Below are 27,980 nucleotides of genomic sequence, written 5' to 3' on the forward strand. Positions count from 1 at the left end.
TATTACGGTGCGCGTATGGTGCTGCACCTGTCCGTCCAGAATCTCGCGGCTTGTTGACTTAGAGTCGGTATCATGACGCCGTGCGACCGGCACTGCCTTGGAATGGGTAAGGCTCGGTAGGTTCATGTCCTTTGTTCAAGTGTATTCCGTGCATTTGTCGCGCCACGGCGGTAGACCCGGCAGCAACAAAGTCATAACAAACTCTTTCCCGGTACGGATGGCGCTTCAAAGTTCTTTTTCTTATTATTATTCTTGTCATTACGGCCTACGCGATCATGTTGGCCTTTTCAGGACTTGACGTACACGTAGCCGGATAGTTAGTTCTTGCTACGGCGGACGGTTCATACGCGGTTAGAACCCACGACGAGCATGCAGATGTGAGGAATGACGGCGGTGCTGCGGGACCGCTCCTATCCAGCGTGCAACTTGCATACTGCCACACTGTCTCCTGCCCGGTGCATACCCAGCAGGTAGGAGGAAGGATGCACCTCCTCAACAAAAAAAACACCGTCATGAACCAGCGGCGGATCTAACGGTAGACGGATTAGGCGGTCGCCGAAGATCTCTAGTATGTAGTATGGCGTATGTTTACAAGTGAACAGAGTATTAGCGACAAGGGCCCGCGGAAAAATGGTCGTTGGGGCCCTGTGGCGGAATAAGCATTTGTCCCCCCCCCCCTCACCCCTCATGCGGGCAATAATTGTAGGATCTGTGACTGATGATCGTAAAGGTCCCATGGCCTAAGCCCCCTCCCCCTCCCTCCCTCCGCTGGCAATTTAGATATACTGTTAAATCTCCCAACAGCTGTGTGCTAGTACCCCCTCCCCCGGTCATTAGTTTACAGGGGCTTCAACTCGTCTTTCAGCCTTTCATGAACACCTTCCTTTCCGATGGATCATAACATTCCGGAAGAGCATACATTCCGCGACAGTTTTGCACACACACGCACACTCACACCCTTGCGCAGACGGCTCAGCATATCTGTGTAATCTACACCATACGAAAGCAAAAGCTTAGTGTAACAAAGTTATGCTTAATGCTTAACACGTTCAGTTCAGTATACTGGTTTCACAATCAGCTTGCGTTCTTGAAGCCGGCGGAACAGAATGTTGATGAAAATCAGCGCCGGGTTGAATGTGTTAATGCGGACTAGGGTTCTGCGCGTTGCACAGCAAACCCTCCAGCGTGAGCTAGCGATTCCTTAGTCATTTTTACTTGACAGCGTTTGAACTCATTGCGCTTATTTGGTTTGATTTGTGAAAATTAAACTTCATCGTCGCAATGTTTGTTAACGGCTTTTTTAAGAGCCACAGCAACTCATGACCATTAACCATACGGGAGAAAGAGATAGCGCTATGGAGGGAAAAAGCACGGACGACGGCTGACAGCGATTGGCCGTCTGACGCACCAGCACAACCAAACCTTCGACAGCGCGTTCAGGCGAGGGGTATGAGGCGGAGCCAGGGACGGGTAGCTCGACAAGCTGCTTGACAAATTTGCCGTTAGAGGGAAAAAGATGGCATGATAAAATTCTCCGAACGGCATGATTTCTTCCGTCGCTTTGCGCAGCGGGAGTTTATTGATGTCCCCCTACCCAAGGTAGGGCGTATAAGGTCCAACATTTACAGAACGGGAAATCCCTTCAAGGTTTCTATAATCGCCAGGACAATCTAGTGTTCAAAAGAACGCTTCGAAACATTATCCACCTCAGTTCAGAAAGCCTCACTGACCAGGGAGTGATAGTTCTAAGTTACTAAATTGGTATTAAAACAAAACACATGATTTAATGACAAAAAGAGTATATTTAATGTTTCCAAAGCAGCATATATCTTATGGACAAAAATAAATGTGGTTATCATATATGTTTTTTTCTACTCATCACTGAAAAAAAAAAGTCTAATGATTCTTATGTTCAATTATTGCTAAGAGTTGATCGTAAATGAATATTCACTACATTTAAGTGAAGCCGTAAGCATTATAGGTCCCTAATCAATTTATCCATCATTCAAATGAAGATACACGTTTCCAGCTACGTTCAAATCTTTTGCCGTTTACGCGCGCCGCTACCATCGAATTGTTGACAGTTAGACGCTTTTGAGATAACTAACAAATTTAAAATTTATGGGATATTCCGAGGTGTCTTTGAGCTAGGTTTTGTTTAATTAATTAAAGGAGTATACGTAATAAAATAAAGTTTAAAAAACGTTTTGAATTAGTAAAAACTAGCCTTGATTTGCACTGTAAACAGAATATTGCTGTCAAAAATCTAATGGTATTGAATCCAATCCAATGGAGCTGCGATTCGATGCAAACGGAGTGAGATTCTTATGTAGCTGGAAACGAGTGTAAGAGTATACAATAAAAATGAAAAACGTGGCTCATACCAAACATACATTCTCCCGAGATAATTACTTTATTATAACAACTGCTGGTATTATATATGAACGGTACATTAAAGCATTCACAGTTCTATTTTTCAAGTTTACCATCAGCGTAAAATTTGGGCTGAAATAAAAGAAAAGAAACTAGAGTTAGAAATCATCCGTACCACTCCTAAGTAACATACAAATTACATTTAATTTGATTAACACACGAGATACGTAAAGATACGTCCTGGTCATCCTTTCGAAAAAAACTAAGTACAAGGATGTGTACATACAATTTAAGGTACATGAAATATTATTTAATTCATCAAATGTATGTATTCAAATATAAAAATACAGAAAAAGGAGTAGGTATAATATAAAATAAGGAATTTCCTTTTGGCCTAACATAGGTACCGGTCTGTAAATCAGAATTTAACATTTTCATTTCCAAATTGCTCACGAGAGCCAAGGTTTATATGTTAGTATGTTTAATGTATTGCTGATGTTGAACAAAAGCAAAGCAACAAAAGAAATTAATACATTAAATATTTAATGAATTAAATTTTTATTTCAACGATTTACTAATTTATTGATTTATTGATTTATTGATTTATTGATTTGATGATTTATTGATTTATTGATTTGTTGATTTATTGATTTATTGATTTATTGATTTATTGATTTATTGATTTATTGATTTATTGATTTATTGATTTATTGATTTATTGATTTATTGATTTATTGATTTATTGATTTATTGATTTATTGATTTATTGATTTATTGATTTATTGATTTATTGATTTATTGATTTATTGATTTATTGATTTATTGATTTATTGATTTATTGATTTATTGATTTATTGGTTTATTGATTTATTGATTTATTGATTTATTGATTTAATGATTTATTGATTTATTGATTTAATGATTTATTGATTTATTGATTTATTGATTTATTGATTGATTGATTTATTGATTTATTGATTTATTGATTTATTGATTTATTGATTTATTGATTTATTGATTTATTGATTTATTGATTTATTGATTTATTGATTTATTGATTTATTGATTTATTGATTTATTGATTTATTGATTTATTGATTTATTGATTTATTGATTTATTGATTTATTGATTTATTGATTTATTGATTTATTGTCAACGCCTACTTCCGAACAATTCTATATCTCGCTGAAAGAGTCTATTACATGCCTGAACGATTCTACAACTCGCTGAACATGTCTATGTAATCCTCGAAAACCCTGTAAGATACTTCTGAATTATACCATGGTATGGAAATGGTAAAAAATTATCGGTAGCAAGGTCGGTACAGCATAATTGTTTTGTTAGTTTTTTTAAATGATATTTAATTTATGAATTAAATGAATTGAAGAATTTGGATATATACCTCGTCGTGGGTCACGTTATCCTTAAGGGTTTCGTCATCATCTCCTGAATCATCTTCACCGGAGCTCTCAGTAGAGTTAGCTGGTTTGTTGTTGTTACCGGCAAGTGCTTTGTTCTGTAAAAAAATTAAAAAATTAACACACATACACACACACACACACACACACACACACACACACACACACACACACACACACACACACACACACACACACACACACACACACACACACACACACACACACACACACACACACACACACACACACACACACACACACACACACACACACACACACACACACACCACACACACACACACACACACACACACACACACACACACACACACACACACACACACATATATATATATATATATATATATATATATATATATATATATATATATATATATACATATACATATATATATATATATATATATATATATATATATACATATATACATATATATACATGTTTTTTTATATGCATATATGACAACCGCTCCACACTATGCTTGCAAAATTCCACAAAACAGTTGCAACACTTCATTTTATGATTGCAAACCCCCACATAATGGTTGCACGATTGGGCCGGTCTCGTGATACAGTCGTCAACTCGTACGACTTCATAATATAACCGTCATAGGTTCAAGCCCAGAATGGACCGCCCCCCGTAGCAAGGATTGACTATTCGGCTACGTGGTAATGAATTAAGTCTCGAAAGCCTGTACAGGCCCGCCTGTATGTCCGCGTAGTACGTTACGCCAAATAGAAGAAGAAGAAAAAGGTTCAAGCCCCGGATGGACCGTGCCCTATACCTAGAACTGACTATTCTCTAATTATAATACATAATTCACTGAAAGCCAAGCCCACTTGTGGTACAAGCAGGCCTTGACCGACAACGGTTGTTACGCCATAGAAGAAGAAGTTATCTTGCATCTTGTTTGGAGCACATTTCGGCTAGATATTTATGCGTCCTGAAGACCTAGCGAAGACCTAGCACAACATGTCTGTCATAATATAGACATGTTAATGAACTGAGTGTGGGGCATAGGTCTAGGCCTAATCTGTAAAATCTCACGCGGTCTTTTCAAGAAAAAGTTAAATAATTTTCGGTGTCGCGGATGGTCGCAGCTAATTTCAACGGTAAAACTGAAATCACTGCTGAAATCGAGTCGATTCATAAAAAATCCCTTTCCAAAAAAAAATAAAAAAAATCGGAAAAGATGTTTGGTTTTCGATCATTGATGAACTTAACAAACATTATTTGCAAAATATTCAGACATAACATAAAAGTATGGCAAAAATCCTTGCCAACGACACATTGTTTATCAATATATGACCATCATTTACTAAAATATGATAGTTTATGTTGGGTCAAAAAATAGCTCAAAAAGGGACAAAAAACACAAAGTTTGTATTTTTATGGCTTATATCTCAGTAAGTGTAAGATAAAAACGTGAAATATTTTGGTTTTAATTAAGTTTTAGTATCTATTTTAAGACATTTTTTATGATGTACATTTAGGTCTATATTGCGTTCATTCGCACGTTCATTATGTTCATTTTTCTATCGTTTTGGTAGCGACGTTTCCCATCGAAAAACCCGTCGGCAAATTCGAGTCGACGAAGTAAAAATCGGACCCGTATCGTTCGAACAGGAAGGTGCATTCAAGAGATTTTCTGCCGACAGCTCAAGCTGTCTGGAACGCGCAAATTTAACCCCACAACTAATTAAAGCCACTGTGTTACGTGTGTAATTCAGTTTAACATTAACTTATCAACACTCTGATCATTCATGTTCACCCCATTTCCAACAAAAATTATGGAAAAAGTAATTCTAAAGAAGTGCTTAATTCTTTTGTTTATACTTACTCCAACCGCCGGTTGCTTCGACCAACTGTCAAACACACAGATGTAAAAACAAAAATGTCGATGGAACCATCGTTGATTAGAATGGCGAAAACGATATCAATTTCTATCCCGCTCGACTCGAGTGCTTCCGACGGAATCGAATATCATTTGAGCAAAATAATAGGCCTGATACTTCCGCACTCCACCAGCCTTCCATACCCGTACACTCGTATCATTGTGGTGATGGGTAAATTTTCGTTCTGAGCGCGATTTTCACACCCGCCCTCTACTGAGCACAGCCTACCTGAAGCCAAAATGCCCCAAGTGCACCATGATAGGCCTGATATACGTCGAACGACTCTCGAATCCGTCGGAAGCCCCAGAATCGAACAGGAGAAAATTTGCCGTATCATATTCGCCATTCGAATCGATGAAGGTTTCGTCGACTTTTTGCTCTTGTTCTAGTGTGCTTGCCAGTTGATCGAAGCAACCGATGAACGGAGTAAGTGAAACAAAGTGATTGAGCACTTCTTTTAAATGAATAATTTCCATATTTTGGTCACGGATGGGTTAAATGAGAGCTAAAAAAGTGTCACTAGACTTGTGTTGAATATAATTACAAATGTAGACAGCGGTCACAACTCATTTAATGGTTGAATTTGCGTGTTTGCGATAGCTTGAACTATCGGTAGAAAATCACAAGATTCTACCTACCCGATCGATATTTATGATACCAATTTAAGCTTCGTCGACTTGAACTGGCGATGGAAAAGCAACTTCTCAAATGATAGCAAAATGAACAAAATGAACGTTCGAGTGAATTTTCTTGAATGCCGAACGCAATATGATAGGCCTGTAATTCGTGGTGAGATGAATGGAACTCGATGATGTGTAAACTGGAACTCTTATCAGCTATTGTTTAGAACTCTCCGTAAGTGTGCTGCCGTTTTTACTTTCATTCAAATCACTTCCTTTGTATCATATATTGCGAAGCAACGGTTTTGTTAGGAATAGATGACCTTCATATCTTGATATCAATCCAAAAACTGGCCATCAAGCAGGTTTTTGGCTTCTTTTTCTAACTATGGGGCCCTTTCCGTTTTAAGTTCGTAGGCTGAACGCTGAACACCTTATCCCAAGAATTAATTTTGTTTATTACTCGTTCAATGGATAACAATGGATCCGTGTGAATGTTCTTAAGTCTAAAATTAGATTAAAATAAGTAGTAAGATCATCTTAATAATTCGCTTCTAAGGCAGTTTTTAAAGGATTGCACTGAGGTTCCAAAATCAAACAAATGACGAACTTCGTTAAACACCCTAATCATGGAGTTGAGGGGGTCTCTAGATCCATATCCAGTTCGACTACGGTTCAGGGCAAGTAACGGACGAGAGCGAAGCTGAACAGCAGGCGCGTAAAAGTTTAACTGCTGGAGTAGGGAAGGACAGTCGATGTTACTTTGCAGTAAACCAGCCACAAATAGTTGTTGTGCGGTACGGCGTCGGATGTGGAGCGGTTGCAGTCCAAGGAGCAGAAGTCGCGTTTCATAAGGTGGTAACTGACTGCCAGGTGGCCAAGGTAACAAGCGTGTTGCGTATCGGGATAAGCGACGCTGTATCGATTCCATTCTCTCAGAAAGTCTTTTCTTCCAGGTTGTTGAGGTTGAGGTTGAGGGCTTCCAGACGACACAGGCGTATTCGAGTACCGGGCGGATAATACCACAGTATAACGCTTTGATGCAGACTGGGTCTTTGAAATCTCTTGTTATCCGAAACAACATGCCAAGCAATTGATTACCTCGGGTAATCACCTCGTCTGTTTGCTGGTCAAATGACAGCTTTGAATCAAGTATGACTCCGAGATCCTTCATAGCATTAGTGCGTTCTATTGGTAAACCGTTAACTGTGTAGCTGGTGTTCTTAAATTCTCGTGCTCGTGTGAATGAAATGACTCGGCATTTTTCAATGCAGAGGCTCAGGCGGTTTCGATTGCACCATTGGTGAAAATCGAGAAGGTATTGTTGTAGCTCGGAGTGGTCTGTGTCATTTTTTATCGTCATGTAGATTTTAATGTCATCTGCATACATTAAATGATTCGCTACTGGTACTACATACGATAGGTCGTTGATGAACAGTACGAACAGTAGTGGACCCAGGTTGCTACCTTGTGGCACACCAGATGATGCAATGAAAGACCTTGAATGGCACCGTGAGAAAGATACAGCTTACGATCGATTGACAAGGTACGATTCTAACCAGCATATTAAATTTCGCCCAAGTCCCAACTTATTCATCTTGGCTAAAAGGATGTTGTGATCGATGCTATCAAAAGCAGCCTTTAAATCCATATAAACTGCATCTGTTTGCATCCTGCTATCCATGTTACGGAGACATTGTGATGTAAAGTCAACAAGGTTAGTAATCGTCGACCGCTTTGGAACGAAACCGTGTTGTTGAGGGCTAATATAGTGATATGAAGCCGTGAGTAAACTTGTTTGGATCACTTTCTCAAAAACTTTGGCTCCAGCACTGAGTGATGTTATGCCTCTATAGTTGGCTGCATCTTCCTTGTCACCTTTTTTAAATATGGGGACAATCCATGAACTCTTCTAAATAGAGGGGAATTCTCCTCGTTTTTGCGTAGAAAAATTAAAAATTTTGGTGAAGATCGGCGCAATGGACTCCCAGCATCGGCTGAGAATGATGGCAGGAATACCATCTGGGCCAGGACTAGCTTTGGGCTTGACTGCTTTGAGCACATTTAGAACAGATTCTTGCGATATATTAGTTAAATTAAGGTCGATGACATCATTAGGAGTATTAATTAAAGCGTTGGTGATAATATTGTCGTCCGTAGTTGAGATTGTGTATGCCTCCTCGAATCTACACGCAAATATATCACAAATGTCTGAAGCAGTTGAACCAGCTCGGTCATTGTGGAAAATCAATTTAGGTGTCACATTTGTACTATTGTGTTTCTTACGAAAACTCCAGAGAGCTTTGGGCCTTTTGATGAAATTCTTCTCCAACCGAGACAAGTAGCCACCGTAGCGTATTTTATTGTAACTACGGTACAAGCGAGTTGTTTCATTTAATATGCTTTTGTTAACAGGTGATCTGTAGTTCGTATATTTTTTTAATGCAGCTTCCTTAGCTCTTTTAAGTTTTTTTAGGTGGCGGTCAGACCAAGCAGGGCCGCTCTTTGGTGTGATAATTAGTACACACGAATCAAACGAGGATAAAAGAAAGCGTATGAATATCGATAAGGCTTCATCAACAGAATTAAACTGGCTAATTCTGAACTGGCTATTAAAATTAGTTATGAGCTCATCAAGCCGAGTAAAATTGGTTTTATAAAAATTCATCCTAGGTCTACTTGCTTGAGTCAGTGTAGGGTTAGGCATTGTGCTTGGAATTCGAACCGTTAAATCGATGGCTGGATGGTACAGGTCAAGAGAGACTAGTGGTGTTGGGCAGGGGTGCAAATCGATGCAGTAAGTTGCGGCAATAAAATTTGCGAATACTAAGTCGAGCTGCCGGTTAAGCGAGTTTTTGATACAGCTTATTTGATAAAGATCGCTAGCGTTAATTTTATCAAAAAACTGGGATCTGACCGAAGATGATGAATTTGCTACATAGTGCGCGAACGATGATGAGTGACCAAATGTTTGTTGTGATAGTGACCACGATACTGCCGAAAAATTAAAATCTCCAAACAAAAATATTAGATCATTAGTTTTTGCATGGTTTACTATTGCACTTACACTTTCAATCACAGATGTAAGAGTATCTGTGTCGTTAGCTCGATTAGGAGGAATGTAAACAGTCCCGATGAATATCGTGCAAGAAGATAGGCGAACGGTAACCCACACTTGCTCAAGTGAGTTACGAGGTAGAGTGAGTTCACGGGTGTTCAATAAGGATGAGCATGCGATCAGTGCGCCACCACCACGAGTATGCATACTATTAGACAAGCTACGATCACATCTATACACCGAATAGCCCGGGTCAAACAGTAGCGATGATGGAATTGAATTGTCAAGCCGACGGTGAGTATTATTATCTGATATTTAGCGTCCAATGTGTTCAATCCGAATTCTGTGAGTTTGGTACGTAGTCCTCTAACATTTTGGTAGTGAAAATGTATATCACATGGTTTCAAAGCAGTGTCAGTCGGTTTGGCATGTGAAATGTTTTTAATATCGCCAACTGAAAACATTTTCAAGTGAGTTGCTGTGTTAGTGCGTGCGTGGTCATTACATGAAGTGTTAGTGTGCGAATAGCGACTGGCTGATGCTTCTTGTGTGCGTAAGCTTCATGAGCTGTGTTCGTGATGAACGTCATTGTTTTGAGCCGTACGATCAGCTGGGATAGGTGAATGCTCCATATCGCGCACTATTGGTTGTACATTACTAGGTGATGAACTATTTGGCTTTTCATTGATGGTTTGCTCGGCCGGTTTCGGAATATTATCAATAGGCACTGCATTGTTGCTTTGAAGTGGGGTTTCATGTGCATTCATCGGTGTGAGACAAGCCAAAGTATGGGATGAGACTGGACGGTTATCACGTAGTATAAATTCACGTACACGTAGATTAGAAGGCCAGACCGAGGACGATAACGCAGTTACACGAAGGTGAGCCGGGATGCGAACCTTAAACGACATCGGTCTAGCCAAAGTAGTGTCGAAATTTTTGCCCATCAAGCTAAATGCAATGACGTCGGTTGTGGCCAGCCGTCGTTTCACAGATTCCACGACTTGTTCACAGGAAGTGCCAGGAGCAATGTTAGCTAAATGAAGCCACATTTTGGGTACAAAGCGGTTTTGAACGGTTGGAGGGTTTGGAGAATCGTTATCCGTGCCATAAATAGCAATTGGCTGGCAAGAAGTGATGTTATTTGTGATGTTAATATTTTTGTGCTCAGCAAGTGACGGTACGGCTATGTTATTGTTGATATTGTTATTATAGATGTTTGTTGTTCTTTTGGCGACAAGCGAGATAGCAGGTGAAGTGTTTGTAGCACTGACCAACTCGGAGAATAATCTCTTCGCTGGTAAAACTCTGCGCAATTTGGCAGGAGGGTGACTGCTCAGTGGTGTTCTCTTCTGCGATTCATTAAGCTGCGATAGACCAGTACGAATTTCTTTTGCTAGAGGTTCAAGTGCAGATTTGAGACTATTGGCAACAGCATCCATTGTTGTTTGTATGCTCGACTGGGCCAAAGCTTGTTTGATGTATTTAGTGCGAGGATTAATAATCACATTGTTGCACGCCAGGCAGCACCAGTGGAGTTGTTGGTATTCGTTGGTTAGCTTCAGTGCATTCTCAGGAATGCGCGAACAGCGGATGTGGAACGGTGAGTTGCAAATATAACAGCTAATCAGGTCTTCGGTGATCTCGGTTGCGCAAGAGTTGCAAGTATGCTCCATTTTGAAAAGGAATCCACAGGTCGATGCCTTGACCGGTTAATAGACGCACTACGCGGGTGATGCGACCGACGAGCAACTGAAGAAGAACCAGCACAAATGCTAAAAGTATGGATAATACGTTGTGGGCAAGCCCACTACACAACTTTTTACTTAGACAAAACTGATTGTTTGTTAAAATAACCGAAATACGGAAAATAAATCACGGAGCTATACGTAAACACGTCGGACTATGCCGATTTGACAGCTCGTTAGAAGGCTTATTTTTATCGCTTCTGTTTCTGAATGAAGATTTTAAGAGTGTTTTATGTATTCGTCAAGTCTCCAGAAAGCTTGTTTGAACAAAAATTTTCATCCATCCTGCCAAAAAGTGATATTTAAATTTGGTTATAAAAAACATGCTATGAGACCACCTGGACTACATACACTTTGTATCTGGATTCCTTCACCAGACCTCTTTAATGCACCTTGGGATAAATGTAAACACTACCTTGTTTTGCCATTTTTCGAGCAGGTACTCGAATCAAATTCTAGCCCGCTGCGCAAATTCGAGCAGTTTCCTGCGCAGGAAATGTACCAAAAGCCTGCGCTGGCCAGCGCAGATTTTGACTGGTCTCCCGCGTGGGACTTCAGCGATTCCTGCGCTGGCCTGCGTAGGGTTAGCGCCATCTGTTGGCGAAATGGACGAACTATTTTTGGCAGCGGAGCAAACAAAAACGGTCAAAAAATTTAAAAATATTGGCGCCCATCCGCTTCTTCTCCCTCCCTCACCCTGCCTTGCCTTACTTGCGCTTCTGCCCGTGCCTTCCGCCGCCAGCTGATTGGCTGTTGTGGTGTATGCGTTGATACTCATACGTGCATTGCGGTTGTGTATTGTTATTGGTGGGTGTTAGTAGCATTTATTTATTTGTGTGTGACCTTGAGACGCTGTGGGAGAAGCTGGATTGGGATTCAAAGTGTTATCGGTGTATTGATGGATTATTTTATTTCGCGCCGCTGCTGATGAGACCATTCGATGCCCGTGCCAATGAGGGTGAAGAAGCCTATTTAAAACAAGCGTAGGAGAACGTCTAACACTAATCTAATATGTTTTTTAATTTGAACATGTTTGATGCTTCAACGACCTTCTAAGCATCATGTAGCACAGTGTATAATGGAAATAAAATAACTTTTTTTAAATGTGCAGAAATCTGTCTCGAGTTTTCGGGTCGCGATACACACACACACACAGCGCGGGGAAAGTGACCGTTCACTCTATCATGCCGCGATCCCCCACCCCGCCCGGCGCTTTGGATGAGGATGCGATACAAGAAAGCTGAACCAGCCGTTCTACTGATACGGTAGCCGTAATCGATCATGCGGGGGGGGGGGTGGTCTGGTGGGGGGGGGCGGGGCGGAGTGCGTGCTTGCGTTCGCGCTTTCGTGGGTGCGTGCTTGCGTTCGCGCTTTCGCGGGTGCGTGCCCGCGTGCACGCGTACGGCATGTGTGCGTGTGTGTGCGTGCGTGCATGTGTGCGTGCATGTGTGCGTGCGTACGTGTGTGCTCGTGTGTGTGTGTGTGTGTGTGTGTGTGTGTGTGTGTGTGTGTGTGTGGTGCGCGCGCGCGCGTGTGTGTGTGTGTGTGGTGTGTGTGTGTGTGGTGTGTGTGTGTGTGTGTGTGTGTGTGTGTGGGTGTGTGTGTGTGTGTGTGTGTGTGTGTGTGTGTGTGTGTGGTGTGTGTGTGTGTGTGTGTGTGTTTGTGTGTGTGTGTGTGTGTGGTGTGTGTGTGTGTGTGTAGAAACCCCAAAACTATTTGATTCTGATGCGTACATTTTCATCCACTGCGGCTACAAAGTCCATGCATTTTCGATTTCGCTACCTGAGAGACAACACAACTATCGGATTGGCACCACGATCTTTGCGATAGTTCTGCTGTTGGGGGTGTTAAAAAGACACACGATCGAAGCAATCGTGCATGTGATATGTAGCACATTTCTTTCCAATTCAGCTAGCGGACGCAAGTGGAATCAACACTTGAATTGAACTCATACAAAAGAGGATTCTGGATTGGTTTATTACGGTGCGCGTATGGTGCTGCACCTGTCCGTCCAGAATCTCGCGGCTTGTTGACTTAGAGTCGGTATCATGACGCCGTGCGACCGGCACTGCCTTGGAATGGGTAAGGCTCGGTAGGTTCATGTCCTTTGTTCAAGTGTATTCCGTGCATTTGTCGCGCCACGGCGGTAGACCCGGCAGCAACAAAGTCATAACAAACTCTTTCCCGGTACGGATGGCGCTTCAAAGTTCTTTTTCTTATTATTATTCTTGTCATTACGGCCTACGCGATCATGTTGGCCTTTTCAGGACTTGACGTACACGTAGCCGGATAGTTAGTTCTTGCTACGGCGGACGGTTCATACGCGGTTAGAACCCACGACGAGCATGCAGATGTGAGGAATGACGGCGGTGCTGCGGGACCGCTCCTATCCAGCGTGCAACTTGCATACTGCCACACTGTCTCCTGCCCGGTGCATACCCAGCAGGTAGGAGGAAGGATGCACCTCCTCAACAAAAAAAACACCGTCATGAACCAGCGGCGGATCTAACGGTAGACGGATTAGGCGGTCGCCGAAGATCTCTAGTATGTAGTATGGCGTATGTTTACAAGTGGACAGAGTATTAGCGACAAGGGCCCGCGGAAAAATGGTCGTTGGGGCCCTGTGGCGGAATAAGCATTTGTCCCCCCCCCCCCCTCACCCCTCATGCGGGCAATAATTGTAGGATCTGTGACTGATGATCGTAAAGGTCCCATGGCCTAAGCCCCCTCCCCCTCCCTCCCTCCGCTGGCAATTTAGATATACTGTTAAATCTCCCAACAGCTGTGTGCTAGTACCCCCTCCCCGGTCATCAGTTTACAGGGGCTTCAACTCGTCTTTCAGCCTTTCATGAACACCTTCCTTTCCGATGGATCATAACATTCCGGAAGAGCATACATTCCGCGACAGTTTTGCACACACACGCACACTCACACCCTTGCGCAGACGGCTCAGCATATCTGTGTAATCTACACCATACGAAAGCAAAAGCTTAGTGTAACAAAGTTATGCTTAATGCTTAACACGTTCAGTTCGATGGCAGGCCCCAGGGCGGTGCCAGTGAACTTTCCAGTATACTGGTTTCACAATCAGCTTGCGTTCTTGAAGCCGGCGGAACAGAATGTTGATGAAAATCAGCGCCGGGTTGAATGTGTTAATGCGGACTAGGGTTCTGCGCGTTGCACAGCAAACCCTCCAGCGTGAGCTAGCGATTCCTTAGTCATTTTTACTTGACAGCGTTTGAACTCATTGCGCTTATTTGGTTTGATTTGTGAAAATTAAACTTCATCGTCGCAATGTTTGTTAACGGCTTTTTTAAGCGCCACAGCAACTCATGACCATTAACCATACGGGAGAAAGAGATAGCGCTATGGAGGGAAAAAGCACGGACGACGGCTGACAGCGATTGGCCGTCTGACGCACCAACACAACCAAACCTTCGACAGCGCGTTCAGGCGAGGGGTATGAGGCGGAGCCAGGGAAGGGTAGCTCGACAAGCTGCTTGACAAATTGCCGTTGGAGGGAAAAAGATGGCATGATAAAATTCTCCGAACGGCATGATTTCTTCCGTCGCTTTGCGCAGCGGGTAGGATAATCTAAACTGAAAATTGCAGGCTACCCGCTGCGCAAATTCGAGCAGTTTCCAGCGCAGGAAATGTACCAAAAATTTTGGCCCGATCCCCGCGCTGGACTTCAGCGATTCCTGCGCAGGCCTGCGCAGGGTTAGCGCCATCTGTTGGCGAAATGGACGAACTATTTATGGCGGCGGAGCAAAAAAAACGGTCAAAAAATTTAAAAATATTGGCGCCCATTTTTTTGTCCGCTTCTTCTCCCTCCCTCGCCCTGTCCTGCCTTACTTGCGCTTCTGCCCGTGCCTTCCGCCACCAGCTGATTGGCTGTTGCGGTGTATGCGTTGATACTCATATGTGCATTGCGGATGTGTATTGTTATTGGTGGGTGTTAGCATTTATTAATTTGTGTGTGACCTTGAGACGCCGTGGGAGAAGCTGGTTGGGTTGGTTTGGGATTTAAAGTGTTATCGGTGTATTGATGGTTTATTTTATTTCGTGCCGCTGCTGATGAGACCATTCGATGCCCCTGTCAATTGAGGGTGAAGAAGCCTATTTCAAAAAAGCGTAGGAGAACGTCTAACACTAATCTAATATTTTTTTATTTGAACATGTTTGATGCTAAGTATGATGCAGCACGATGTATAGTGGCAATAAAATATGTTTTAAATGTGCCGAAATCTGTCTAGGGTTTTCGGGTCTCGATACACACACGCACACACACAGCGCGGGGAAAGTGACCGTTCACTCTATCATGTCGCGATTCCCCACCCCGCCCGGCGCTAGGGATGAGGATGCGCTACATGATAGCTGAACCAGCCTTTCTTCCGATAAGGTAGCCGTACTCGCTCGTGCGAGTGCGTGGGTTCGTAGGTGCGTTCTCGCGTGCGCGCGTTCGTAGGTGTGTTATCGCGTGCGCGCGTTCATAGGTGCGTTATCGCGTGCGCGCTTTCAAGGGTGCGTGCAGATGTGCGGAATGATGGCGTTGCCGCGCGACCGCTCCTATCCAGCGGGTAACTTGCATACTGCCACACTGTCATCTGCCCGGTGCATACGCATACGCGGGGGATGAACCTCCACAAAAACACCGTCATGAACCAGCGGCGGACCTTACGGTAGGCGGACTAGGCGGTCGCCGAAGATCTCTAGTCTGTAGTATGCTGTATGTTTACTGGTGGACAGACTATTAGCGACAAGGGCCCCGGAAAGATGATCGTTAAGGCCCCTTGGCTGGAGAACCATTTGGAGACCCCCACACCCGCCCCCCCCCTTTTCCATGCCGGCAATAGTTTTAGGGCCTGTGACTGATGATCGTAGGGGTCCATTTAATTTAATTAATTAATGCTAACATGCCGAAACCCCCCCCCCGCCACCCTCCTTCACTCCGCTGGCAATTTAAGTATACTGTTCAATTTCCCAACAGCTGTGTGCCACTACCCCCTCCTCCCAGTCATTAGTTACCATTTACAGGGGCCTCAATTCGTCTTTCCGCCTTTCCTGAACACCTTCCTTTCTTTGACCGATGGATCATAACATTCCGGAAGAAAACACATTTGGCGACAGTTGTGCACACACACGCACGCTCATACCCTTGCGCAGACGGCACAGCATATCTGTGTAATCTACAGCATACGAAAGCAAAAGCTTAGGGTAACAAAGTTATGCTTAATGCTTAACATGTTCAGTTCGATGGCAGGCCCCAGGGACTGCCAGTGAACTTTCTAGGATGCCGGTATCATAATCAGCTTGCGTTCTAGATGCCGGCAGAACGGAAAATTGATGAAAATCAGCGCCGGGCTGAACGTGTCAATGCGAATTAGAGTTCAGCGACTTGCACAGCAAACCCTCCAGCGTGAGCTAGCGATTCCTTGGTCATTTTTACATTGCAGCGTTTGAACTCATTGCGCTTTTTTGGTTTGATTTGTGAAATTCAACTTCATCGCCGCAATGTTTGTTAACGGCATTTTTAGGCGCCACAACAGCTCGCGAGCATTGACCACACGCGAGAATGAGATAGCGCTAGGGAGGGAAAGAGCACGGACGATGGCTGACAGCGATTGGCCGTCTGACGCACCAACACAACCAAACCTTCGACAGCGCGCTTAGGCGAGGGGTATGAGGCGGAGCCAGGGACAAATTTGCCGTTGGAGAGAAAGGAAGGCATGATAAAATTCTCAGAACGCCATAACGCCTTCCGTAGCTTTGCACAGCTGGTAGTTTTATGTGTGGTTTTGTATGGAGTATTTACATGATTTCAACCTCCAACTGTCAAACACCATACAAAAAAAAAAGCTGACTAGAATCGTGAAAGGCCCCTATTCCAGAGTAACACTATCTACCATTTATGCGATACACCGTTTTATCTTCAAGGCATAATAGACTTTGTTATGGAACGAATTGTCAAATCGTGTGTCGATGTATTTGCGACGAAGAATATCATAAACCCACCTGATAAATACACTAACTTGAGTCGTCTAGAAGCAGTGTAACACTTTCAGGCCTATTATTTCGCACGAATGACATTTGATTCCATCGGAAGCTCGAGTCGAGCGGAAGAAAAATTGGTATCATTTTCGCCATTCGAATCGATGAAGGTTTCGTCGACATTTTTGTTCTTGCATCTGTATTAGACATGGGCAAGGAGAGCGGGAATCATAAGGTTCGCTCGCTCCCATTAGTAAGCTCGCCGCTCTTCATTCCAGAAAAATATGATTCGCCCGCTCGCATAAAAATTAAAAAAAAGCTCGTTTGAAACAAGTTTCCCCGAGAAAAAAACCCAAATCTAAAAAAAATTCAAAAGATACTGTCGTCGAACCACACAACCTTTACGAAACACACGTATAAAACATCGTAGAGCGCGAGCGCATCGTATGTGCGGAACACACAGAGAAAACCGACCTGGCCAAGGTAGCTCGCAAGCGTATATGCTTAAAATCCATGCAGAAAAAAACAGCCTAGCTCGCAAGCGCACTGCCTGTCCAAAATCCATTCAGAAAAACAGCCTGGTTCGCGAGCGCACTGCCTATCCATACGTAGCAAGAACAGGGAAGCTCGCGAGCGTCCTTGGTCCAAAACCCATGCAGAAAAAACAGCCTAGCTCGCGAGCGCCAACATGCATAGTGAGAGTATCAAGCTAGCTCACGAGCGCGCTGCCTGCACAAAATAGGTAGTGAGAAGAGAAGGGGCGCTCCCGAGCTACCTTGTTCTTGATAGCTACAGTGGCCGGCAAAATAAAGTGGCCACTACTTACAATTTTACATTTTTTTATTTTTTTCTGGCAAAAATGAAGTTATTGTACTGCTTTATTTTTTTAAACATTGTTCTTCATATGCTTAAGAATGCGCCGTACCATAGCATGATAAAAATGAAAAGTTTGCTTCAAGACAAAATATTTTTTTCAAAATTGATCGAAATCATTGTGCCAAAATAAAGTGCCCACTTTATTCATTCTACAGAAAATATTTTTATGAACAAATATACCACCAAATTATATTTATATGCATTTCTCTCCCATTCTTTACATGCTCGAGGATCTTTGACGTAATTTATTTTGTTTTTATCTGCACATATTTGGCATTGGTTCTTCCTAAGAGTATTTCAGAGCTTTAACATATTTTGGTTTTCTTAATCACGTCACCACATTTGCATTAAAATGTGCACACTAAATCTCGATAAGATTAAAAGTACTAAGACTAAGTGAGAGCCATTAAAGGAGTTTTATTCGATTTGATTAAAAAAAAATCTTCGTGTATAACTTGAGTCGTCTTCTTGTTGTAACATCAATTTATTTACTAACTCCGTATTTTTCACAGAAAACAGATAAATTCACATAGTATGCTTATATAGGTATTAGCTTTCATTACGCCGTCGATTTAAAGCATGCTCCCCACTTCTCGTATAGGAATCCCCTCCCTGGTCATCACATTGCACATTTCATACATATTGGTTTGTTGGATCGCGTCTAGATATTTTTTGAACATCAGTTCTAATTTGGACTCATCTGTCCAAATATCAGTTTAACGATATATCTGCATGTTCTTGATCATATTGAAGCCAATTGGCTTTGTTAGTCTTGCTGTAGATCGGACGAGGACCTTGGAGGACGCCACATCTAACGGACAGTAAATTACGAAAATGGCAATGTGATAGCTAGGGGGTGTTAATCTTTAGGAGTAGCGGGAAAACTGGTATGAATCGAAAATACAACTATGGCTGATACCTATTTTAACATTCTTCATCAATACTTTGGGAAAAAATGGGTTTTGGAAACTAAAAACATGTTCCTACAGGCTAACATCTCAACACACATAATCAATACAAAAAACATTTCTCAACTAGTATCGTATAAAAAACACTTGCATGTCCTCCATAAAGTCTAAATCTTGGTGCCATCGAGAATTTGTGGCAGATTATAGGTGCGAAGGTGGATAAAACTGGTGTAACAAACAAATAAATTTAAATTTAATGCTCTTGATAACGCTTGAGAAGAATCAGATGCAAAAACTAGATGCAGAACTAGATAAACCTTTAGAAATTGAAAAAAAATACGCCAAAGATCCTCGAACATGTAAAGAATGCGAGAGGAACGCATGTAAATTATTAGTTGGGTGTTATATTTGTTCATAAAAATATTTTCTGTAGAATGAATAAAGTGGGCACTTTATTTTGGCATAGTGATTTTTATCAATTTTGGAAAAAATATTTTTTCTTGAAGCAAACTTCTCATTTTTGTTATGCTATGGTACTGCGCATTCTTAAGCATATCACAAACAATGTTTCAAAAAATAAAGCAGTACAATAACTTCATTTTTGCCAGAAAAAAATAAAAAAATGTAAAATTGTAAGTAGTGGCCACTTTATTTTGCCGGCCACTGTACGTATTTTTGATAGACAGTGCGCTCGCGAGCTAGGTTGTAGAGCCTTGCCATATTGCTTAAAGACTTACTATTATAATGATATGTGACCATTCGTTCACAGAGTGACATTTTGTTTTTTCTTCCTGCCTGATTATTGCTATTGTCTAAAAACATCATTATTTCATTAATGAAAGGATGCCATGGATGCAAAAAACGGGGAGCACAATTAATGAAAAGAAAACTCATTAGTGATTGTTTTGCTTTTACTCCCAGCGGACGCAGCGAGCGGACGAAAAGAGCCAGCTCGCTCCAATCGTCGTAAAGAATCAATTTGCCCATGTCTAATCTGTGTGTTTGACAGTTGGCCGAGGCAACTGGTAATTGGAGTATGTGTAAAAAAACGGATTCAGCACTTCTTTAGAATTATTTTCCATAATTTTATTAGAAATGGGGTAACTATGACTGATGAGAGTGTTGATAAACTAATTATAAACTTAATTACACACGTAACACAGTGGCTTAAACTCTTTGTGAGGTTAAATTTGCGCGTTTCTGACAGCTTTAGCTGTCGGTATAAATCTCTCTAATGCACCTTCCTGTTCGAACAATACGGTACCAATACAGTACGGGTTACTCGAAGGGGAACGTCGCTACCAAAACGATACGAAAATGAATATAATTAACGTGCGAGTGAATCTTCTCGAATGCCGAACGCAATATACTATGCCTGTTTGAGTGCCAGACCATTTTTGTTAATGTTTCTCTGGGTGCCAAGCACTTTTTGTTTACATTTTGTATGGCTATCATACATGATAGCCATGGCCCCCAGGAAAGTGATACACGGTTCACCAAGTCTATTTGCGATGTGAGCTGAACAATTCATCTCACTTAAGACGTATTTCTTTTCTGACGTGCTACTTCATTTGGCCCGAAATAATTTTCTATTCCGCCGCATTCATTTGCATCCATTATATGAAATCTTTTCGCTAGAGCCGTCCACGATGGTTACTTTTTTCATTATTTAGTGTTAGGGCTTTTAATGCTGGTTTGTGATACAATTATGATGTTTAACAAAAAATAGAAGTATATCTTTGCTCCGCTGTAGCATTCTAGCCGAAACATGGATAATTAATTGAGTTATTAGCACCTGCTCAGTCAAACGTTTCAACGGGGTGCTTCATTGAAAAGCGATTATGTAAACAAAGTATGTTGACGTTTAGATGATATTTTAACTAATATCTGCTGTTCATTAGACGGTTTGAAAACTCACATTATAACAAAAATACATGGGGCTGCATTATATTGATCTACAGAATTGTTATTTTGCATTTATATTCTCAACCATTTATGGGTATCAATGAATTATTCTATAAAAATTAAATAATAAAAATTTGCCACAACCGCATACATTACAAACTGGTTTAAAATTTGTTTTATGTTTTTGCAAAATTGATTGATGCCCTATCGGTTATACGACATTATGATTTAAAGTTAATTATTCCTGGCTATCATATATGATAGCCTAGCACCCCGGGAAACATAACTGGCTATCATATATAATAGGCATGACACTCAAAGTAAATATAATTTAAAATTTGCACCGATGTATGCCATCCTTCTGAGAAAAATACACTATGGGTTTATGGCAGTCGTGTACTGTAATCGTATTTCATGGACTGTAATTGTATTTAACAAACTGCTTGGTCGCATAGTTAGCATGCGAGTGAATCTTCTCGAATGGCGAACACAATATAATAGGCCTGATAGTGTCATTTACGTGTTTTTTCCTTTTTTTCTCTCATCCTGCGCTTAGAACGCTCGACAATCTTTACCAGAACGGATTTGAACTCTATTTGGAGATGTATAGTGCCATTTAGTGCGCTAAATTTAGTGTTAAGTATATTACTTAATTATATTACCTGTTCTCACTTTCCTCTGAATCTTTATCCGGTTGCTATGGATCGCATTCCATAAGAATGGATCGCAATCAACTACGTCTGAATCGTCTTCAACTACGTCTGAACCGCTTTCAGCTACGTTTGGATCGCTCTCAGTTACCTTTGGATTTAGCTACAGCTCGCGCAAATTTTGTTGTGGCGCAAAGTTTAGAGACCGCTCGGCGTACCTCACGATTCTCCTCATAACAGACGATTTGATAAGTAACAATTTCATATTGTTCTATGTTTGAACCCAATTGAGAATTGTGTTGAAACCCCATTTTTAAGCAATGAATAACATTTGACAGATTTGTCGGCTTCTACGCATCAGAATAGATTCCCAACCAGACCGTTCCTCCATAGCAAAGAAGGAATATCCGGCTAAATCTCGAAAGCCTAAACAGGACTAAAAGTCCACGAAGGTCGTTACGCCAAAAAGAAGAAGATTGTGCAGGATTGTTTGGAAAACTTAGTCAAATAATGAATAAAGTATGAATGATGATGTAAGATTCACATAAAAAATGTAAATAGATTTTACAATTTAATGAATTAATTATGTAATGCTTTCCTTGGGATGCAAATGTGTACCGCAGTCACTGAATAAACGGTTGCGCTGCAACGAAATTTGCGCGAGCTACCGCAAAATCCAAAGGTAGCTGAGAGCGATTCAAACGTAGCTGAAAACGATTCAGACGTAGCTGAAAACGATTCAGACGTAGTTGATTGCAATCCATTCTCATGTCATATAATGTAAGGCCGCGGGGCCATGGGGATTCTCAACGCTCATTTTCTCAACCACTCATGAGTGCTTTTGAGAAACCCTCGTTCTCAGCGTTTGTCGAATCGGAACAAAATCGGTTTTGAGAATCTTTGAGAATCTTTGAGAAAGTTGAGGATGCAGCGATTGGCTTATTGAAATAGGAGCAATTGTGCTATTCGTTTTTCGGTAATCACTTTGCACAATGTTTATGTTTATAATGTAAATGTTTATAATTAAAAAAGTAAAAAAAATGCGATAAAAACTTATTTTCTATTCAAAGCTTCAAACAAAGCTTGAGTGGCTATATCAGTTTCTCAGAGTGAGAAAAATAGACAACGGCCACGGGCTCGCGCCTGAGAACAAGTTTTGAGTGCTTGAGAAATTAAATGGGTGCTTGAGAATGTTTTCTCAGCTTGAGAAAGCCCCGTGGCCCCGCGGCCTAATAGTTCAACCGGTTAAAGTAAATGTTTCAAACGGGTAGAGGAATCGTGCTAGCATTCTGTGGAGGTTTGCAATCATAAAATGGAGTGTTGCAACTAGTAATGACTCAAGCAGCACTGTGGCACCACGCACACACAGCACAGTAAAATCACAGGCACACTTTTTGTGCTCCACACACTTTGTGTGACCCGCAAAGGTTTTTGTTCCACACAGTTATTGTGCGCGCACAGTACGCTCTATTTTAAGCGCAATGTACGCTCTGGCAACAATCGGACAAGACACCAGACATTAAATTGTTTGGAATTAGATACGTTTGAAACGATCGGCCGTATCGAGGAGCTCGTTTGTCGAAGAATGTTCGTCGCTCATAAGTGGACAGGGTTGTACCAGGGTTTTCTAATTTTTGATCATAGAGGGCTATGAAGTGAGTGAAAATGAGCGTCGCGGTGAACGTTCCCGGGAACGAACGAGCTCCCTGATACGGCCGGATGTCTGTCTTGTTTCTGCAAAATGGAAAATCAATACGCTTGTTCGAATCTAATATGCGGATTATACCAGCGACACAGGAAGCTCAAAAATTTTACGCTTGATTTGTATGAGAGAGCGTAAACCTCCCGTCAAAAGATAATAGGATTGTATGGCTGAAATCCAGGTTACGCCTCGTGTAACGTCCGTATGATAACTGGTGCGAGAGCGCGATGTAACTGTGCGCGCACAATAACTGTGCGTCAGTACAGTATCTGTGAGCTCACTAAAATTGTTCCTTAACACAGTAACTGTGTACGCGAACAAAAACTGTACGGCCGCTCAGTAACTGTGTGCGCGCGCGCAAACTGTGCGGGAACTCAATAACTGTGCGCCCACAAAAATTGTGCTGCCACATATTAAGTGTGGTACAGTGTCGGACAATAAGATAGGGCTTTTTTTCATCGCACCGTGCACTTGTTTACCACGTTACTGTGTTTGTGTGTGTGTGTGTGTGTGTGTGTGTGTGTGTGTGTGTGTGTGTGTGTGTGTGTGTGTGTGTGTGTGCGTGTGTGTGTGTCTGAGTGTGTGTGTGTGTGTGTGTGTGTGTGTGTGTGTGTGTGTGTGTGTGTGTGTGTGTGTGTGTGTGTGTGTGTGTGTGTGTGTGTGTGTGTGTGTGTGTGTGTGTGTGTTTTTTAATGTTCTTGTGCGTGCATCTTCGAGTGTGCGGGTTTGTGTCTGAAAAACGTAGCTTGCCATGATGTCATATTGCGTTGAAAGTATTCTGATAATGTGTGTTATCATGTGAAACAGCGTGCGTACACACTTAGATAAAAGCTAAAGTTTGCATCGGCAGCAGCGCTTGTTCTACGGACGAGAACGCAGGTGTGCTGATTGATGAATGTGCATGCGACAGCGATGCGAAATGGACACGCGCACAATAGCAATGAACTCGGCATTCCCTCACAGGTGTTTCTCCAGTGTACGCCATTGAAAGGCCTGCGTGCATCTCTGCGTTGAAGCTCGTGTGTGCATAGGAAACTTTGTGCGTGCATTGAGTAAGCGCGCAGTTGTTCTTTTCAATGGGCGTTTTGTTTCATGAGCGCGGCAGTATTCTGTTCTCGATTTAAATGGGTAAACGCTCACTCGCTTACTCATAGATAGTTTTTATCTTTACAGGTGTCCCCCGAGATACGTCTGTATTTGGGACCGAAAAAATGTCCCAAAGCGAGGCGTAAGTTGAAAAAGTCGTATGTCGAATATCTCTGAATATAAAGTTTATAACTGAAGTTGAAGAGTTGAAATTTATGATATCGTGTATTTTATTTAAAATAATGTTCGATAATGTAATAATTATATTTTAAAACCGTACACAATAAAGATATTCAAGATCGGGCAGTTTTGGAATCTTTGGAAATGTGTGTATAACGTTTATCAGCCCAGATATTCAAAACAATACATCAATTTATTGTCAATGACAACTTTTAACTGTCAAAATCAAAATCGTCGTATCTGCGAATCGTCGTAACTCGAGGGGGTCGTAACTCGGGGGACGCCTGTACACTGTTTTCGCTGCTCTACAACGATGTAAGTCATCACGTGTAGAAGCAGAACGCAGGAAGAGCACGGGATCAGCCGTGTCCAACTTTTTAACCAGCGCGTTCTTGACGGTCCAAGCAAGCAATGTTAGTAACAATGGGTCGAGGTAAACATTGTACCGATTATCAGCGCCATATCATAAAGCGAAAGACAGCTGCTGGCATTAAGCACAAAACGATCGAGTTCGTGATGGAACGATCGAGCACTTTTGTGGCAAACGCGCTTCGGACAACCGAAACGTGCAAGTCACCCGGACGTCCTAGGAAAACCACGGCGGAGGAATACCGTGAGATTGTTAATGTATTGAAGAAACACTGATCACGAAGGCGGTGGTCCTGCTAATAACAACAAAAACCTACTCCAAAACACACAAAAAACTACTTACAAATCGATCCGAAATGACATCTTTGTGCCACAAACACACACACAAATACACACTCAAAAATACACACACACATAAAAACATACAAACACACACATACAGACACACATGCACGCACACACAAAAACAAACAAATACAAACCACACATAAACCTGTCCCAACGGGTGCATGGTGCGTTGAAAAAAAAGGCCCTATCTTATTGTCCGATACTGTACCACGCACACACACCACAGTACACTGTGCGTTGTACCCCATAAAAAGTGCGAATTAACCCATCACTACCTTGAAGTTATTTTTTCCAGAACAGACGGGGCGATGATAAAACCAAAAACTAGTGTTTGTACAAACAGGCATTGTGTATGGAATTCAAATGTCCTCAAAATCGATCGATACATGATGTATTGAAAATATGACCGAAGCCGTAATAATATTAATTTAAATAAAAAAGGATTTGTGCTATCATATTGCTGTGGTGTTGATGTTGGAGTTCCGATCCAAATGAAAAGAAGACGGTAAAACAAAAACGTGTGACCATGTGCTGAACTGAATCAAGCATTTCTTTTGAGTATTTCTGGGAAGGATTCCACATAATATTGACAAATTCAAGAACTGGGCAAACAATAGAACAATACAGGAGTTTCACATTAAAAGAATTTCTAAAGTCATTAGAAATAGCCGAGCACTCGAAATACTTCAAATAATGTATGAGTAATAATGTTGCCTACTGTGCAACAAATATTTTTAGTATCAATACTTACTCCGTCACGCTTCATTGATGTCAGATTGTCATAGCAATCCAGACATACTCGCAGAGGTTTATTGCTCTGACCTGGTAGAATAAATTTTTTCGACGAACAAGGACCACATACTACTGCTCCACAATTTCGACAATGATGCTAAAATAATTTAAAAAAAAAATTACCAAGTGCTCAATGTTCTTAAAATCCCGTATCTTAAGTGTTGTGCAAGTGACTTTTCAATTAAATGAATTGATAATTTACATGTTTGATAACTGGCTATTTCTGTAATAAACGTACCCGTCTGTTAATCATGGTAAAATGAGTTTTTTACAATGCATGCAGATGTTAGCTTCACTATCCGGAACCCATACAGCAGCATGTGTTTCAACTGGTTTCTTGCCGCCTGTTTAATAAAAAAATCTTGATAAGGGAATGTGTCATTTACTGAAATCCAACCTTCACCATACTCTTGCGCAATAAATCTTCTATACACTTGTTGATGTGTGCCATCCATTCCTGCTTCTCTGTTTGTGTCGCAGCATACACAGCAAACGACTTAGTGGCTGTACGTATCAACCATCCATTCCGGTACTCTGTGTGGAGCAGAATATTTGACGAACAAAAATGGGTGAATCACAATATTTGCTACTATAAAAAATATCCTATATGATATCGACTATGGCAGCGATCTCCAACCTGTGGTCCGTGGCGATAACAGACGTAATCCGCGAAAGATTTGGGTTTTTTTTAAAAGAAAAGCTTATTACAATAAACATTGTAATTTTTCCTCCACAATCCAGATTAAATTTGCAACAGGCATGTCTAGAATAATATTTATCATATTTTTTATCAAAAGGCTTAGAACTTAGTCTACTAAACATAAGTACTTAATGTATCTGGGTCGCGGCAAATCTATTTTCAAACACAAATGGTCCATTATCCTAAAAAATGTTGGAGAGCACTGGCCCATAGTATTACTTACGACCATTATCTTCCAGTGCTTGCAGTTGGACTTCTTCGAGCGGTATTAAGTGTTGTTTGTTGTACTTCTTCTTGCCAATAACAATATTGCCATACACCAAAATATCATTAAATAGGAAAAATTGACGAGCTTTCGGTCGTTTACGACACATCTTTGTAAGAACACCTTCACCTACGAGGACCCGCCCGGGAAGAAACAATGGTTGGCCAGATGTTCCGAAACAGTTTTCCACCATCTGTATTCGGCGAGCATTGGCTTCGCTGTTAACTGAAAACAAAGAAAAATGAAATATTAATTAAATTGAATAAATGTTTCAATATTGGTTTCCTAATATCAAGAAAGATTGTTTTGTAATTTGCTATACTTGCTGTTTAAATGTTTTAATTTTTAGTTGGACTGTATTTGGTCCAGTGAAGTGAAGATCAAATGGCAGTGTTGAAAAACATGGCTTGAACGGTCTTGTTATTGTACTAAGGCATTTAAAATTCGTTCGGTGAATGCATTTGTTGACAATAACAAAAGTTAACCAAAGACCGAATGCGGCTGATACAGCTAAACATGGATGAGTCATATTCATACCTCATCATAACTTGATCAAGTATTAAGAATGTTAATTTATATATAAATATCATAGATGCGCACGACTTTTTATAAATACTATATTTTTTTAATACTCAATTAAACGTTCATGAATGACTTAAGCAAGCTAATACGTTTTAAAAACATTGACATTGGCGCACAAAGAACAATTCATGACGATATTAAATGCAACAAAGTCGACTCACCTAATTTGTCAACCATATTTGAGCAGCAATAATTTCAATGTTTTTAAAACAATGCAAAACACACACCCCAACTATATTTCAAATTGCCAAGAGAATCCACTGTATAATAAAATGAAAACGCGCACAGTATTTAAGCAGTATGATTTGATAAATATCCTTTTCGCTCTTTTCCAGCTCTCTGTTTTGCTAATTGATCAGTCGCTGCTGTTGCTGACACAAGAGTGCTGCATATTATACGGACGTCATACGAAGCTTAAACTTTGGCGTAAACCAAGGTGGAATTAAAAATATCAGGTGGTGGAATCTAGTGCATTTTGACAATTCGTC

The 27,980-nt window shown here is 41.2% G+C and overlaps 1 protein-coding gene across 1 annotated transcript; it reads right to left on the bottom strand.

Annotated features, from left to right (window-relative positions):
* Positions 1 to 2,390: 2,390 nt before the first annotated feature.
* Positions 2,391 to 27,908, bottom strand: LOC121601084 (pleckstrin homology domain-containing family F member 2-like). The gene is given in 8 exon segments (XM_041929895.1): positions 2,391 to 2,505; positions 3,777 to 3,890; positions 25,905 to 26,042; positions 26,184 to 26,215; positions 26,218 to 26,289; positions 26,354 to 26,479; positions 26,869 to 27,135; positions 27,654 to 27,908. Coding segments are annotated over 8 exon segments (801 nt in total). The 5' UTR covers positions 27,670 to 27,908; the 3' UTR covers positions 2,391 to 2,469.
* Positions 27,909 to 27,980: the final 72 nt, after the last annotated feature.

The sequence above is a fragment of the Anopheles merus genome, unplaced genomic scaffold (assembly GCF_017562075.2).
Source record: "Anopheles merus strain MAF unplaced genomic scaffold, AmerM5.1 LNR4000023, whole genome shotgun sequence".
NCBI classification, from domain to species: domain Eukaryota; kingdom Metazoa; phylum Arthropoda; class Insecta; order Diptera; family Culicidae; genus Anopheles; species Anopheles merus.